This window comes from Lynx rufus, unplaced genomic scaffold (genome assembly GCF_022079265.1).
Source record: "Lynx rufus isolate CCGP_SWC_20201006 ecotype Redwood Valley unplaced genomic scaffold, mLynRuf1.p SCAF_8, whole genome shotgun sequence".
NCBI classification, from domain to species: Eukaryota; Metazoa; Chordata; class Mammalia; order Carnivora; family Felidae; genus Lynx; species Lynx rufus.
In genome coordinates, this window is record NW_025814896.1 from 26,421,177 (window position 1) to 26,435,483 (window position 14,307).

The 14,307-nt window shown below is 59.8% G+C and overlaps 1 protein-coding gene across 4 annotated transcripts in view; it reads left to right on the top strand.

The window, feature by feature from the left end:
- NOL4L (nucleolar protein 4 like) overlaps positions 1 to 13,755 on the top strand; it is a 127,666-nt gene extending 113,911 nt beyond the window's left edge. For 3 of the 4 annotated variants that reach the window (XM_047069127.1, XM_047069128.1, XM_047069129.1), the window contains 6 exons: positions 1,080 to 1,357; positions 3,383 to 3,568; positions 3,650 to 3,841; positions 4,122 to 4,244; positions 4,548 to 4,749; positions 9,126 to 13,755. In XM_047069127.1, coding sequence (XP_046925083.1) covers positions 1,080 to 1,357; positions 3,383 to 3,568; positions 3,650 to 3,841; positions 4,122 to 4,244; positions 4,548 to 4,749; positions 9,126 to 9,346 — 1,202 coding nt within the window. In that variant the 3' untranslated portion in view covers positions 9,347 to 13,755. The remainder of the gene's footprint in view (positions 1 to 1,079; positions 1,358 to 3,382; positions 3,569 to 3,649; positions 3,842 to 4,121; positions 4,245 to 4,547; positions 4,750 to 9,125) is intronic. The other variant, XR_006960275.1, reaches the window with a different exon arrangement.
- Positions 13,756 to 14,307: the final 552 nt, after the last annotated feature.

The following is a 14,307-nucleotide window of genomic DNA, read 5'->3' on the forward strand; positions in this document are numbered from 1 at the left end:
GGGTGGGGTCTTGCGCGACCCTGGCCTGGGGAAAGGGGTGGCCTGGGATGCGGTCTAGGCTCACTGTGGTTCCCCCCTCCCCCACCAGCTCTGGGTCCTGGTGCCGAGCCCCGGGGGCACCTGGGCGCCACCGGGAACTGCTTGGTACTCACCTGGCCGTGACCCCGGGAGCTCAACCTGCTTTGGCCTCCGCCGTCTCAGTTGATCAAGCAGAAGGCTGGGCCTGGATTGGGGAGAGGGGCCTGGAATTTTATCTGAAAATGTCTAGCCCCTCAGTTGGAAGTTTGTCCTCCCACGTCCCCCAGGCAATATTGTGCTCTCCGCAGCAGGGGGCGCCCTCGGCAGAGCTTTGTTGGGTTGTCACCTCTGGAAAGCAGAGATAGCCTATTGAGATGCCAGGAATGCAGCCCCCTGAGCCTGCAGCCCTGGCTCAGGATGTCCAAGGCCACCTGACCTTGCACAGAAGGCAGCTCTGGGGGGAGCGGGGGGCACTGTCTGTGTGTAAGCTGCCAGGACTAGGCAGGGCCCACATGTGGGAAGAGTGGGTAACTGGGGGGGGGGGGGGAGGGGGGAGGTCACAATGGAGGTATTATCCCTTTTTCCTTGGGCAGATGAAGGAAGCTGAGAGCCCACTGTGGGGAGAGGGTGTGCAGGGGCAGGGCAGTGGCGAGTTAGAGGAAGAGGGGGATGCCGGTCAGGCCCCAAGCCAGCTCTGGGTGTCCAAGCACCTCTGGCGTGCAGCAGGCTGGTCAGACCTGAGGCTGCAGCCACTCAGTCCCAGGCCCTTGAGGCTGGGCCTCCCTCGAGCCTGGATGTGGTGTCACGGGTGTGGAGTGCAGAAGATCACTACGGGCGCTCCACTCCTGATGGCCTGCTTCAGGCAGAGGGGCCCTGCCCCTCCATCGGGCAGGGGCACAGCTAGCCTCTTCGACAGCAGGGCTCACCTCTTGCCCAGAGACGCCTGTGAGGACAAGACGGGGCAAGTATTCCCTGTGGCTGCCATGGCCACGATCCCCCAGGGCGCGTTAGGGGGCAGGAGGGGCTGAGGTGGAGCCTCACACCCAGGCCTCTTGTTCCAGATGACTCCTCCTCTGAGAGTGGCAGCGGCAATGGCTCCTCCACCCTGAACCCATCCACGTCCAGCAGCACGCAGGGCGACCCCGCCTTCCCCGAGATGAATGGCAACGGCGCCGTGGCCCCCATGGACTTCACCGCCACCTCCGAAGATCAGCCCATCAACCTGTGTGACAAGCTCCCGCCGGGCGCAGCACTCGGCACACCATCCTACCCCTCGGACGGCTGTGGCACCGATGGACTGCGGAGCCGCGTCAAGTACGGGGTGAAGACCACCCCTGAGGTGTGTGGGGCTGTGGGCCCACCTGAGATGTGAGCCCCTGCTTCCTGTACACGTCAGGGCTGCACGAAGCTGAAATGACATTGTGTGTCCCCAGAGTTGTGACACCAAGTCAGGGAGGAGGCTGTGGCTGCTGTCATTTTCCTGGGAAGGCTCTGGAATAAGAAACCACACAGTGTGTGACCTCAAGCAAGGCCTTCCTTCCTCTGAGCCTGTGTCACCATCTGTAAAGAGGGGTGGGCCCCACCTTAATGAAGGTAGCGGGTGACGTGTGGCCTATTTCCCTCAACCCCCAGCAAGTGTCTGCTGCAAATTACAGCAGCAAGTGGCCGCTTTCGGCACCAAGTCCCCACCTTTCTCGGCTACTCTGCACGCCTGTCCCCATTTTACAGATGGTGCGGAAAAAGTATGAGGCCTCTGAAGCCCCAGGGATGTGAATGTTTGAAACTCAGTAGGCCAAGCTGATGGGAGGCGGGGGTGGCCACCAGGGAAGGCTGGCCAGTACAGGTGCCCCCACCACCGGGAACTCCCTCCTGCTTTCTGCCCCACCCCCCTCCGCTTGCGCCTGCTGCCTCTGGGCCATGGGGGTCTCCTGCAGTGGTGCGGTACGTCACTGGGCACTTGAACTCTCTCTGTGCAGGAGCGTTTTCTCCTGCCGGGGCTGGAGGAGGGCCAGAGGTGACTCATCAGAGCCCTATGCCCCTCCGCTCCAGCCGGGTACCCCTACACAGCTTCCCTCCCCTCCCTGGGCCTTTCTCTTCTGCAGAGGGCGTAGGGCAGGTGCCAGTGCTTGCCTCTGATGGCCTGTCTCACAGGAAGGTTCTGTACTGATGAGCGGGTGTTCGGTTGTCACTGTGTGCCTGAGCTTAGGCCACGGAGGTCAGACATAGCTGCCACCTGCACTGAGCAAAGAGCTGCGGAGGGGGAGTTTGCCGCCGTGAGCTCAGGCCACATGTGTGGGCCAAGGAAGTGAGATGGGAGCACCCGTGCCACCAGCAGCTTGTGTCTCGTGGTTTCTGTCTCCCCTGGCCCTGGCAGAGGAATTGGCCGAGGAGCAGCTTGGCAATGGGACTGGCCCAGGGCCTGGAAGGTCTTTCGACTCTCCACTGCGAGTCTGTCGTGACCCGGCCGGAGGACCTAGGTGTCTCTGCCCATTAAAGTCTGTGTGTGGATCAAGAGTTGGGCACCAGGCCGGGGGCCCTGGGAGGTGGGTCACATCTCCCGTGGGATGGTCACAGAGAGTCCTGGTGGCCGCAGCCGATGCAGGACCGGGCGCCGGTCAGTGTCCATCTTTATCCATTTGTTCTTCAGCGAGAGCTGTGATCCCCGCAAAAAGAGGCTTTATTCTCTGAGGTGTTCATGGGGTGGGAGTAGGCAGCTGGGTCCCTCCTCTGCTGAACGACACGGTGACTGCCTGGGGAGCTGGGCCTGGTTCCCACTCCCCCTTTCTGCACACACCCCCTCCCCATGTTGGGGCTCACGGTGTCTCCCCAGGAGTGGCAGCAGACAGGGGAACCCCAGCCCAGGAGTTTCGGGAATGCGCTTTGCCTGATGGACCTGTCGCCTTGGCTGGTTCCCTCTCCCAGCCCGTCTGTTCCTCCTCCCTGACAGACGGCGCTTACTCGCTGCCTGTGTGACAGCTCGGTTGCCGGCTCGGGCTGCGGCTCCTTGGGGATCGGGGAGGAAAACCCCAAAACCAGAGCCAGTCTTGGCAGAAGCAGAAGAGGCTGGGAACCCTTCCCATGAGTGCCCGTCCCTCACACGATGCGGCGGGTCGTGCTGTGGGCGCTGCCGCCGAGTAGAGCACTCACTCACACGGGCCCAGGCCTCTGCTGCCCTGCCTGCTGCTGCCCCTGGGCATCTCCATTCGCGGAGGAAGGGAGTGGAGAGGGGAAGTGACACAGGACCTCGAAACTGTGGCTAGCGTGGCGGTTAGGTGCGCTCACCATCCCGGTGCCCGCCCTCTCCGTGGCTGTCGGAGACCACGAGCGGGCCTGGTCTGACCCTCCGGCCCCTGCCCTCTCTCAGTCGCCCCCTTACAGCTCCGGGAGCTACGATTCCATCAAGACCGAGGTCAGTGGCTGCCCTGAGGACCTGACGGTGGGCCGGGCCCCCACGGCGGATGACGACGATGACGACCACGATGACCACGAGGACAACGATAAGATGAACGACTCTGAGGGCATGGACCCTGAGCGCCTCAAGGCCTTCAATGTGAGCGCCGTGAGGGATGGGCGGGGTGGGGGCCGGGGCCACAGCCGCGGCGGCCCTTCCTACAGCCGGTGTCTCCCACAGATGTTTGTGCGTCTCTTTGTGGACGAGAACCTGGACCGCATGGTGCCCATCTCCAAGCAGCCCAAGGAGAAGATCCAGGCCATCATCGAGTCCTGCAGCCGGCAGTTTCCCGAGTTCCAGGAGCGGGCCCGCAAGCGCATCCGCACATACCTCAAGTCCTGCCGGCGCATGAAGAAGAACGGCATGGAGATGGTGAGCCCCTCGTCCCCGGTCCACCTGCTCCCTCTGCGCCACCCCCCCAGGGACTCCTGGGTGGCCCCCCTGGCCAGACACTTCCCCTTGACCCTCCCAATGCCCCTGGGAGCAGGAACCACGATCCCTGATTCTCAGAGGAGGGAAGCTGAGGCCCAGAAAGATTACGCGGTTCCATAGATCACGGTCCTGGAGCGCACACGCCAGCCCTGTCCCAGCCACCTCCAGGGCAGGGTCTCGGTAAGCCCCAGCACCGGCCCCATCCCTGTTCTGCCTGCAGACGAGACCCACACCTCCCCACCTGACCTCGGCCATGGCAGAAAACATCCTGGCGGCAGCCTGCGAGAGCGAGACGAGAAAAGCAGCCAAAAGGATGCGCCTGGAGATCTACCAGTCCTCCCAGGTACCTGCTTACCCACAGCTGCCCGGGCGTTGTTCCTGGCGTGGCAGGGGTGAGAGGGTGACCGTCAGTCATGCTGGAGACAGCTGGGGACAGGAGAGAGGGAAAGGCCGTCCTGGGACCCAGACGGAGCTGCAGTGGGGCAGATGGGGAAAGTCAGAGGGCCCGGTCACACAGGCCTCACAGACCTCGGGAGCCCGGCCTCTGAGAGGGTTTTTGAGCCAGGCAGGAACGGATCGAATCTGCCCCCCAGAGAGATGAGCAGAGGCCCGTAGCTCAAAGCACCCTTCGGTTCCCACTCTGCAGGATGAGCCCATTGCCCTGGACAAGCAGCACTCCCGGGACTCTGCAGCCATCACCCACTCCACCTACTCACTGCCAGCCTCCTCCTACTCCCAGGACCCCGTGTATGTCAACGGCGGCCTCAACTACAGTTACCGCGGTTACGGGGCCTTGGGCAGCAACCTGCAGCCCCCCGCCTCCCTCCAAACAGGAAATCACAGTAACGGTGAGTGGGGGGACCCGGGCTCTCTGGCTCCCTGACCAGAACCCAGGTCTGTGTGTATCGCAGCCTGGAGAAGGGGGCAGGGCAGGTGGGGAGGCAGAGGCCGCGTGGCACAGACACCCGCCCCATTTCACAGTCTTGGCCAGTCCTCAGGTTGGACGGTGAGGAAACCTCAGCTGGTTAAAACAGAGCATACCAGTCCTTTCTCGCCTCCGAGGAGGCTGCCCCAGCGCTCGACTGGATGCGCTGCTGGGCCTCTCCCAGCTCCGGCTCCTCGCAGGCCATTGCAAGCACTGAGTTGCAGCCAAGGTCCTGCTCTGAGTTGAATCCTCTCCACACACCTGCTTTACCCCCAGTGACCAGAGCTTGGCGAGGTGGCCACTGGCCCAGGTCACTCGGAGTTGGTAGCAGAGCCAGCATCAGGCCCGGGCACAGCCCAGTTCAGCAGCTGTGGCCTGCGGGGGGCCTGTCTAGTGGCTCTGGGCAGGTCCTCGCCTTCCCCAGGCCTCAGCCCTTGCCCCTGCCCCATCTAGGAGCCCCATCTAGGTCACCTGGGGTGACAGTTAACTGTCTGTTCCCCCAACTCCAACCCCTTAAGCTGGTGATTCCCTTGGTGCCCCTGCAGTACTTCCCAGGGGCCTCTGATGCAGACAGGACATAGCCCAGTATCGGAGAAACGGTCCCTGAGAAGACGTGGACCTCCCTGTGGAGTTAAGCATCACCCTGAGTGGGAACTAGCGTGGGGACCTGAGGCCCATTCACGCTGGGCCCCACTTGAAGCCGGGGTGGGAGCAGCAGGGGAAGAGCAGACTCGGCTGGTGGAGAGCAGCCTGGCGGCCTCGGGGAACGAGAGGGGAGTAGGTTGGGGGGGGCGGTGACCTCAGGGCTGGGTGCTTGGAATTGGTTGTGTATGCGGTGGAAGCCACTGATAGGTTTTAAGCAAAGCGGGGCTGTGAACTCTGCTCTGTCTTCGTGGTGAGATCTGAATCAGAAGGGCAGGAGGCAGCGGCTGTGTGCAGTGAGGGTCCTTCAAAGCCAGAGGGGGGAGGAGGAGAACTGAGGGTGACCCCAAGTCGCTTGAGGAGTAGGTTGGAGGAAAGTACTGCCCATAGGCCAGGGAACTTTGGTTCTAGGTCTTGGCTGAACATGCCTGAGAGTTGCTCTCAAGCCCTTGTCCTTGATTTCAGGAGACCCCTCAACGTTCCCCGGGCAGCAAGGGAGGGGCTGGCCCATACCCACGGCAGGAAGCCCAAGCCCCCTCCGCTCACCTTGCCCCCCACCACCAGGAAGTGTGTGCAGGTCCCCGGAAGATTCCTGCCTGGGCTTAACTTCTCATCCCTTCTTAATGCCTCTTAACCTAAAATAAGAGGCTGCCTGGCCTTAATCCCTGAAGCTGAAGCCGGAGTGGCCAGCCCCAGTGAGAGGTGGGACCACTGTCCCAGAAGGGTGGCTTTTCTTCCAGGAAGAAGAGCCATCTGACCTCTGAGCAGGGACCCTATTAGAGTATCTGAAGACAGGCCCCAGGGCAGAGAAGTTAGGACCCCCTAGATATACATGAGGAGCGTGAGGCCCAGTCCTTTCCAGGCAGCAGGCAATGGTGACAAGCCCCGACCTGGTCCATGCAGTGTGACCCGTCTCCGGGCTGCAGCTGCCAGGGAGGGCGCTGGGCCTGCTCCCCTCTGCGCCCTATTCACACCTGCCAGAGAGGCTCCAGCAGCAGCCAGATCTTCCTTTGAGGGAGGCAACTGGCTCTGCCCTTTGTGCTTCCCGGGGCCTCCGTTCCCTTCCGTATGCACCCTCCTTCCTTAGAGGTGGGTGGCGAGGTCACTGTAGCAGAGCTCTGCTCGTTTACCTCCCGGCCTGGGGCAGCACATGCCCTGCAAGCACTGGGTTGGAGTCCAGCAGCTGTCCACAAGCAGCCGCCCCAGCCCTCCCGCCCTCCCCGGCAGCAGCCAGCCCTGCAAGGGACCCTTCAGTCAGACCGGTGCCTTGGCAGGGCGATGTGTTAGCCGCTCGGAACTCCACACGTTGCTCATCAGGTTGTCATTGGGAGATGCAAATGAGCTTAGATAACATCCGCTTGGCCCCCTCTCCTGGGGTGCTGGGCATCTCATGCCCACTTCTGCCCCTCCAGCAACCACACCTGAGTGTGAGCACTAGCGCCTGCGGGAGGATGGCTCCAGAGCAGACTGGCTGCAGGAAATAGGGACATTCTCCTCTCTGGGCTCTAGCTACTGTCCAAGAGAGACAAGAGGACAAGGCTCGGCAAGGGGAGAGAGAGGAACCCCAGGGCCCGGTCACACCAACTGTGGCAGGCGGCTCTCGCCTTCATTGTCTGAGAGAGACTGGGAGCCGCTCCAGGGGAAACCAACCCTCCCCTAGCCCGGAGGCAGCCCTGCAGCTTCCAGGAGTCTGCGGAGGCACCCCTGCCCCCTACCTGTCCCCTGCAGCCCTCTGGCCAACAACAGGGGAGGCCACCACCTGCTTGGCTGCTGTTTCCAGCAAGTCACAGCCCTGCTTCTTCCTCCTGCATTTCATTTGAACAGACTTAGCTGCTCCCTTGACTCTCAATTCCAAGGACGGTCCTTAGCAAGCCAGTTCCAAGGACCTGCTTCTTGATGTCCACGTGCTCAGGTCAAAGAGGAAGCAGCCCGTGGGACAGGTGCCCACCCCCCCCCCCCCCGCCTCGGGTTGCACCAGCTTCCTTTAGCAGCAGGTCCCGCTTCCAGTGTCAACCAGCAGGTCACTTCCAGGCACGACGTCTCCATAGACTGGAGCTTGTCCATCTCTCTCTGCAGCAGCATAAAAAGTGCCACTGCAGATGCAGTAATGAGTGAAGCTGGCCATCAGAACCCAGGGGGTAGTGGGGAAATGGCTGATAGCCAAGGACAGCCTCACACGCCTACCTGCCAGGGTGAGACCACCCGGGGTGGAGGGTGGGTAGGCAGGAGCAGGGAGACGGCCCCCCGAGGAGGCTCCAGGTATGCTCCTCCTCCTCCTCGCTCAACACCTCTCAAGAATGCTTTTCAACTCCCAGGAGCCTCCACATCTCCTGGGAGCCCGTTCAGAAAGCCGCCCCCCCCCCCAAACCTGTCTGGAAGCCCTTTCCCAGTGGGCCTGGCAGCTCACGGCCACGCGGAGTGTTTCCCAGGCAGGACTCAGCCTCCCAGCAGCCTCCTCCTGTTCCGAGGCTCAGGGACGTTGAGCTGCCTGCAGAGTGGCAGAGCAGGCCTTGCATTCAGGCACCCGTGGAGTGGCCTGGGAAAGGCAGAGAGGAGACAGGGCCTGGTGGCCCCTGCCTCACATCCTCCCGTCTGTTTCAGAAAACCTCAGGCTCCTTTTTTGCCGCCACCGTTTGGAGGGTGAAGGGGCCTTCTCCAGATAGCACCCCTAGGTCCTGTCCCGACCACTCCGACCCTCGCACACCTGCCCCACAGCATGGACTTTCCCCCTGCTCAGGCACAGAACACCTCCTCAGAGGAAGGGGGATTCTGCGGCTCCTCGGAAACAGGCTTAGCACCCACAGCACCTTCCTCCACGTGGCACTCCGTGCCAGGCACCCCGCCCCCGCAAGGCACCGTCACCATCTGCCCGGCCTGGCCTCAACCTCTCCCACAGCCAAGCAGGGCACCTGGCCTTCTCCACCTGGACAGAAGTCCCACCCCGGTCTGAGCACCCGCACGGCTCCACTCTGGACTCCAGGGCTTTCCACACACCCGTGCCTCTCAGGGTGTCGGGTGCCTGCTGCAAGGTGCTTACCCTCTCCCGGACAGCCTCCCGGTGCTGGGAGGAACAGCACACCTCTCCGGCGCACGCAGACGCTGATAGCCCACGGCCGTTCTCCCAGGGGGAGCTCTGCTTCACCACAGTGCAGACAGGCAGGGCAGTCCTTTGCCTTGAGGCCTCCCCCTCGCCCGGCTGCCAGAGCTGGGATGTGTGCACGGTAGGGGAGCACTGTCCGCCTGAGGGTCCCCAGAGAGCCGTGCAGGTGGGAGCCGGGCCGGGGAGCGAGGGTCAGAGCCCCACGCTGGCTGATGTAAAGCCCGTGCCCCCACCACGTCCCACCCTGCCCTAAAGGCAGAGCCGAGGGCCCACATTCACCATGTGATCTCTGGCAAACCTCGACCTCCAGGTCTCTGCTCCCCCGCCCCCCCCACGTCACCGATGAGGTCCCCTTCCTTGAGCATCGCCCTGAGGGTTAACAGAGAAGCCCACGTTTCGTCTGCTGACACCAGGCCCCATTCCGGGCACTGGCATACACCCGTCAAGAGGCCCAAGTGCCTGAGTCACAGCAAGCCCCCAAGACAACACAGAGTGATGGCCTCCGGTGCCATGGGAGGTGTCGCCTCCGCTCCTCACCCACACTCTCCCCTCTGCAGGGCCCACCGACCTCAGCATGAAAGGCGGGGCCGCCACCGCCTCCAGCACGCCCACACCCACGCCCTCCAGCAACAGCACCAGCAGGACCATGCCCACCGCCCAGCTCAGCCCCACGGAGATCAGCGCTGTGCGGCAGCTCATCGCCGGCTACCGAGAGTCCGCGGCCTTCCTGCTGCGCTCTGCGGACGAACTGGAAAACCTCATTTTACAGCAGAACTGACCCGCGGCACCTGAAGCGCACTACCCTAGGGAAGGAGGCCGGCCCGGCCTGGCCTCCTGCCTCACCACTTGGTACATTTTGGTTTTTGAAAGAGGTGGGATCCAAAAGAGCGGTTTCTAGCCACACGCCAAGCACCTGCGACTTTGGGCACAAGGACACTTTTTTTTGGAATCTCACCACACGGGTGCTCTGACCTGCTTGGAAGAGGCCATGGGGCAGCTTTGGAAGGGCTGGGGCTCCCCTGACGAGGCGCTGGGGACGCAGCTCTATTTAGAATCATCTTCGTGGACCCTGATGTTAGAATCCCACCCCCAGATAATTACCTTTCAAGTCTTAGGTGAGCAGAATTGCATATTTATTGAGAAAAACAAAGTGGACCCTTTCTTCCTCCCCCCTTAGTAATTTATTTTTCTGAAAATGGATTCTTTTGTGTTTGTACAGATTGCCAGTCTGTGTCTGTCTGATCAGAAGGATGTATCCCTGTGACCTAACATTCCATATCACTACACTGGCGCGGGCTGGGGGACGGCAGGGCGGGGTGAGGTGGGGCAGGTGCCGGGCTGGCTGTCCCCTTGAGCACCCGGCACAGCCAAGCCGCACAGCCAAGCCGGAGGACCTCGCCCACACCCAATGCAAAGCAAAGGCAAAAATGGCTCCCCCACCCCCACCCCACAGAAGCCCCCGTCACACGGTCACCTGTGTTCTACCTCACACTCCAGCGTGGGCTTTTTCCAGGATGTGCCCTGAGCCTGTTCTGAATGGCTATCTATCGCCCAACTCCCCCACACCATGTGTCTGCCTGGGAGGTAAGTCCAGAGGGGTGGCCAGGAGCTAGAGCCCAGAGAGGGCTTGGACCCTCATGAGCAGCAGCTCGCGGGCACCTGCCCCCAGGGAGCCAGGTCTGAACACTTCTCCACACAGGCCCAGATGCCTCAGACACCTGCCAGGAAGGGCCTGTTTCTTCAGGGTGAGCCCTCAGCTGTCAGGTAGCCACCAAACAGGAAAAGGCAGCTGCGAGCCCCTGGTTGGACTTGGCAGCTCCCATCCTCCGTCCCCATGGTTGGAGTAAAGGAACCACCAGAAGTGGAGAAGCCACTTGGGTTCACCTAGGACGCACCCTTCTCGTCAAGGGGCCAGTCCTAGAAGAAACCTGTAATCCCTGGAGTGTGAAAAAGGACAAAAAGAAAAGGCTGGCCCGGTTTCCTTCCTCCCCGATAGGCACTTCTTCTTGCTCAGTGCAATACCTACCAGTGCTGCTAAAACCAGGGATTCACCCAGACCTCAGAAGGCCCAAGGGGCCTCTCCATGCAACACTCCGTAGCCATGACAGCAGCTCTCCGCTGCTTGCCCCTGCCCAGAGCCGGCAGAAGCCCTCTGTTGCCTTTCCTCCCTCAGAGCAGAGAGGCCCCAGGGGAGCCAGGGCTGCGTGGACCCTAGGACGGCCACAGAGAGCCACTCGACCCCAGAGCAGGCGCCACTTCCCAAACCAGCTTTCTGCAGCCAACCGCCTCCCGGCACCAGCGGCAGACCACCCTCAGGAGCGCCAGGGAGGGGCTCCAGCGTGGAGGCCCCAACCCGCCTCGGATCCAGGCCCGAGCTGCGGGCCCTGGATCCGGAACCCTGAAAGGTAGGGTGCCCCGTGCCCCGCCCCTTGCTTACTTCCAGCCCCCCAGCAGTTCAGGGTGGTCTCTTCTCTCTCAAGTGGCCTCCAACGCCCTACCCAGCCACAGCACCTCTGCCTTCCATCGGACCCATCCCCCGGCCTCCGGTCAGGGCCAGGACACCCGAGACTCCCCCTTAGCACAGCACAAGCTCCAGTGCCCGAGGCCTGTCCCCCAACCCGGCCACCCACATGTCCAGCCCCACCTGCTCAGTGCTACTCCCGGTTCAATTTGTGTAAATATTTATTTTTGTGAGTGAACAATACTACAAAGTAATCAGCAGGTCTTTTGCAAAACGTTCCCCCAGGCAATTTGCGAAAATCCTAAAGTTGAAAACTGGCAGAGACAATCGCCGCCTTAGAATTCTTGATACCAACTGCGTGTCATTTCCCCTCCCGGAGGCAGGACCCAAGCCAGGCACCCGCGCGCGCTTCTCTCACAGGAGAGAGGCAGGCTGGGAGGGGCTGCGGCCGCCACCCACACGCAAGGGATTAGAGCTAAAGATCAGTATAAGCTCCAGTTGGAAGTCGGCTCTCCTCAGCCGGCCACCTCGGCCTGCCTTAGCACTGGGCAAGAGCGCAGGCACACTCGTGTGAGAGGAAGGCCCCGGGTGCTCGTGGTAAAGGCCCGCCGGGGCTCCCCGCGGCCCCTCCGGGACAGTGGATTCTGTCGCGGTGACCCCACCGCTTGGGTGGGCCCCTCCGTGAAGCTATGCCTGAAGCCCTGGTCATGGCAAAATCAGGAGCAAGTCACTGTGTGGAAACAGGACTCCATTAGCTAGTTCAGTCAGGGACCTTGTTCTGTTTTGCGTTTGTTTTTCAAAGATGCAGCTTCAACCCCTCCCCACTCCTGACTTGGAGGGCACCAAAGAGCTGGTTCGGCTGGACCTAGCTCACTGCCGTCCCTGCCGTCCCACCCGCACCCGCACCCTCACCCTCACCCCAGGGACTGCCTTCTCCTAAAGGGAGCTTCCAAGGCCCTGCCCCGCAGCCATTTGAAATTCTGACGGAGGGCCTCGGGGGCGCAGATTCATCATGGGGGATCCTAAGCCAGAAGGTAACTCAAGAGTTAGAATACACCAATTCCTGAGTCTTTGCAGGGGGCTAATCCCAGCAGAAGAGTAGAATCAGGAGAAATGGGAATTTGGTCTTAGTGGTGGATAACTAGATGACCAGTAATGGTGTGACCCATCTGAAATTCATTTTACCATCACCTCCAGGACAGTTTATACCCAAGGGCAGTGTTGAGGGGGAGGGGGACCGAAGGGGGCGAGCAGGGTTTTCAAGGATTTCAAACAGGTGGAACCCGGCCATCCCTATTCCCAAGGGCCACTAACGACTCCAGGGGTGGTTACAGGATTAACTACCAGTTCATTTTCAAAATGCTGCTTTGAACTCAGAGGGTTGATACTTTTAATTTGTAATTTTTTGTAAAACTTTTTACAAGATAGTAAAGTATTTCACCAGAATACCAGTTTCAATCCGTCCATGGTCTGATTTTTATATAATTTAGTGGTGCTTTAGAAACTTTGTTTTTGTTGTTTCTGAGCTAAACAGCTCAATCCTTTTTCGCCTGTATCTACCTAAGACCAATGTGAACCTTTGTATTTTTGCTCCTAATTTTGGACTCAGTGAAAGTGTACTGTTTACATGTACAGATGCCCCCGTCCCTGTGTGTTCCGCAAGACTCGCTCTTGAGGAGGAAGGGGCACCTCACTAAGCTCATCTGCTTAGCAAAGCCACAAAACAAAAACCTCTCACTTTTTACCTGTTTCCACCTAAAAACAAAAGCAAAAACCCTACGCCACATAGAACTCAGATTTGCTGAAAAATACTTTTCTAAGCTCAGAAAAATCTCCGTGCGTCAGATGGCCCACAGGCCTCTGTCACGTGGTCCACTGAGGAGCAGGGGTCAGAGCAGACACTTCCCAGGGGCTGCCGGCGGGGCACCTGCGTGGCGTCTCGGAGAGCGCGAGCAGGACTTGACTGCAGGGCTGTGGGCCGGTGTAGTTCTTCCAGCAGCCCGGGAAGCGGGGAGGTCAAGATGACCCTTGTGACCTTCAGGGTCAAGCCGCCCAGGATTCAGGGACGACCCAAGAGGCTGTCAATCCTCTGGCATAATTCAGACATGTTTCGGAAGAGCGCAAGTTCCCCATCCGAGATGAGGTTTTAGGACTTGCCAGTGCAGATGGTACAAACATTTCTTCAGGGTTCCCCTGGAGGCAGCTTGTTCGCGAGGCATCACCCTCTGAGGAGGGGCAGGGGGCTCCAGACGGTAAGCATATGGCACTTGAGACAAACAGCGGGCGGCACCAACTTTTAAAGGTGACTCTTTACTACTTAATCAATGGCTACACCTCTAAATTATATTTTTACAGATATGCACCTATGCAACTTAACGTGGCTCTTCTAAGCAGGTGAGGACTTCCTCCTCAACGCTCTATAAAAATTATTTGTGTTCTATATAGTGAGTTTTTTCCAGTAAATGTGGCTTAATATTTTAATTCTTAGACTGTGTCTTCTTTATGTGATGCAACTAAATTCTGTTTTGTTTGTGGAATGACTAGCACAGGCCAAGTCCCTCTCCCTCACTTAACAAAAGACCAATGAGCTGTTAATCGAGCTGTTATCTCCATGGTATTACTTGCTAAATGCACTGATTTCATAAGTATGTGGAATCCCTTTTCTTTTGAATCTGTATATCATATATAAGACTGAATCTACTTAATAAACACTGAATAACAAATCAGACGCTTCATTCCCACCGTGTCCTCTCAACAGCCCTGCCAGCCGACTCTCTCCCGCAAATCTAGTTCGGCACCGACAGACATGCCCTTCTGCTAGGAGACCACCTTTTCCCGGCCCACGCCCTAGCCCACCACCGCAGGCCCTCAGTCAACTGTTCTCGAACAAATAATCCTGTCATTTCAACAGCTAGCCCGTCAGAAAGAGAAGGAAACGAACCTTACTGGTACTCATCAGGTGTCAGGTGCGGAAGGCACCTTCCCGGGGGTGCACACCAGTCACCCAGCAAGGTCCCTCACACGCGGCCTCTGCCCTCGCCCCAGCGCCAGCTCTTCGCCGGCCGAGACCAAACTCACACGGATTGGCCCCGCTAAGTGCTGGCTTGGAAAACTGAGGAAACACCATCCCTGATCCTGAACCTTCTGCACTTGACGTCCGACTCGACCCCAAACTCCCAATCCCACCTTAAGGGAAAAGGGCAGTTTACCTGTGTGCAGTCTTTTTTTCATCCTACATAGATCATTTAGGCTAACCCTGGAGGAAAACTTGCAGGAAT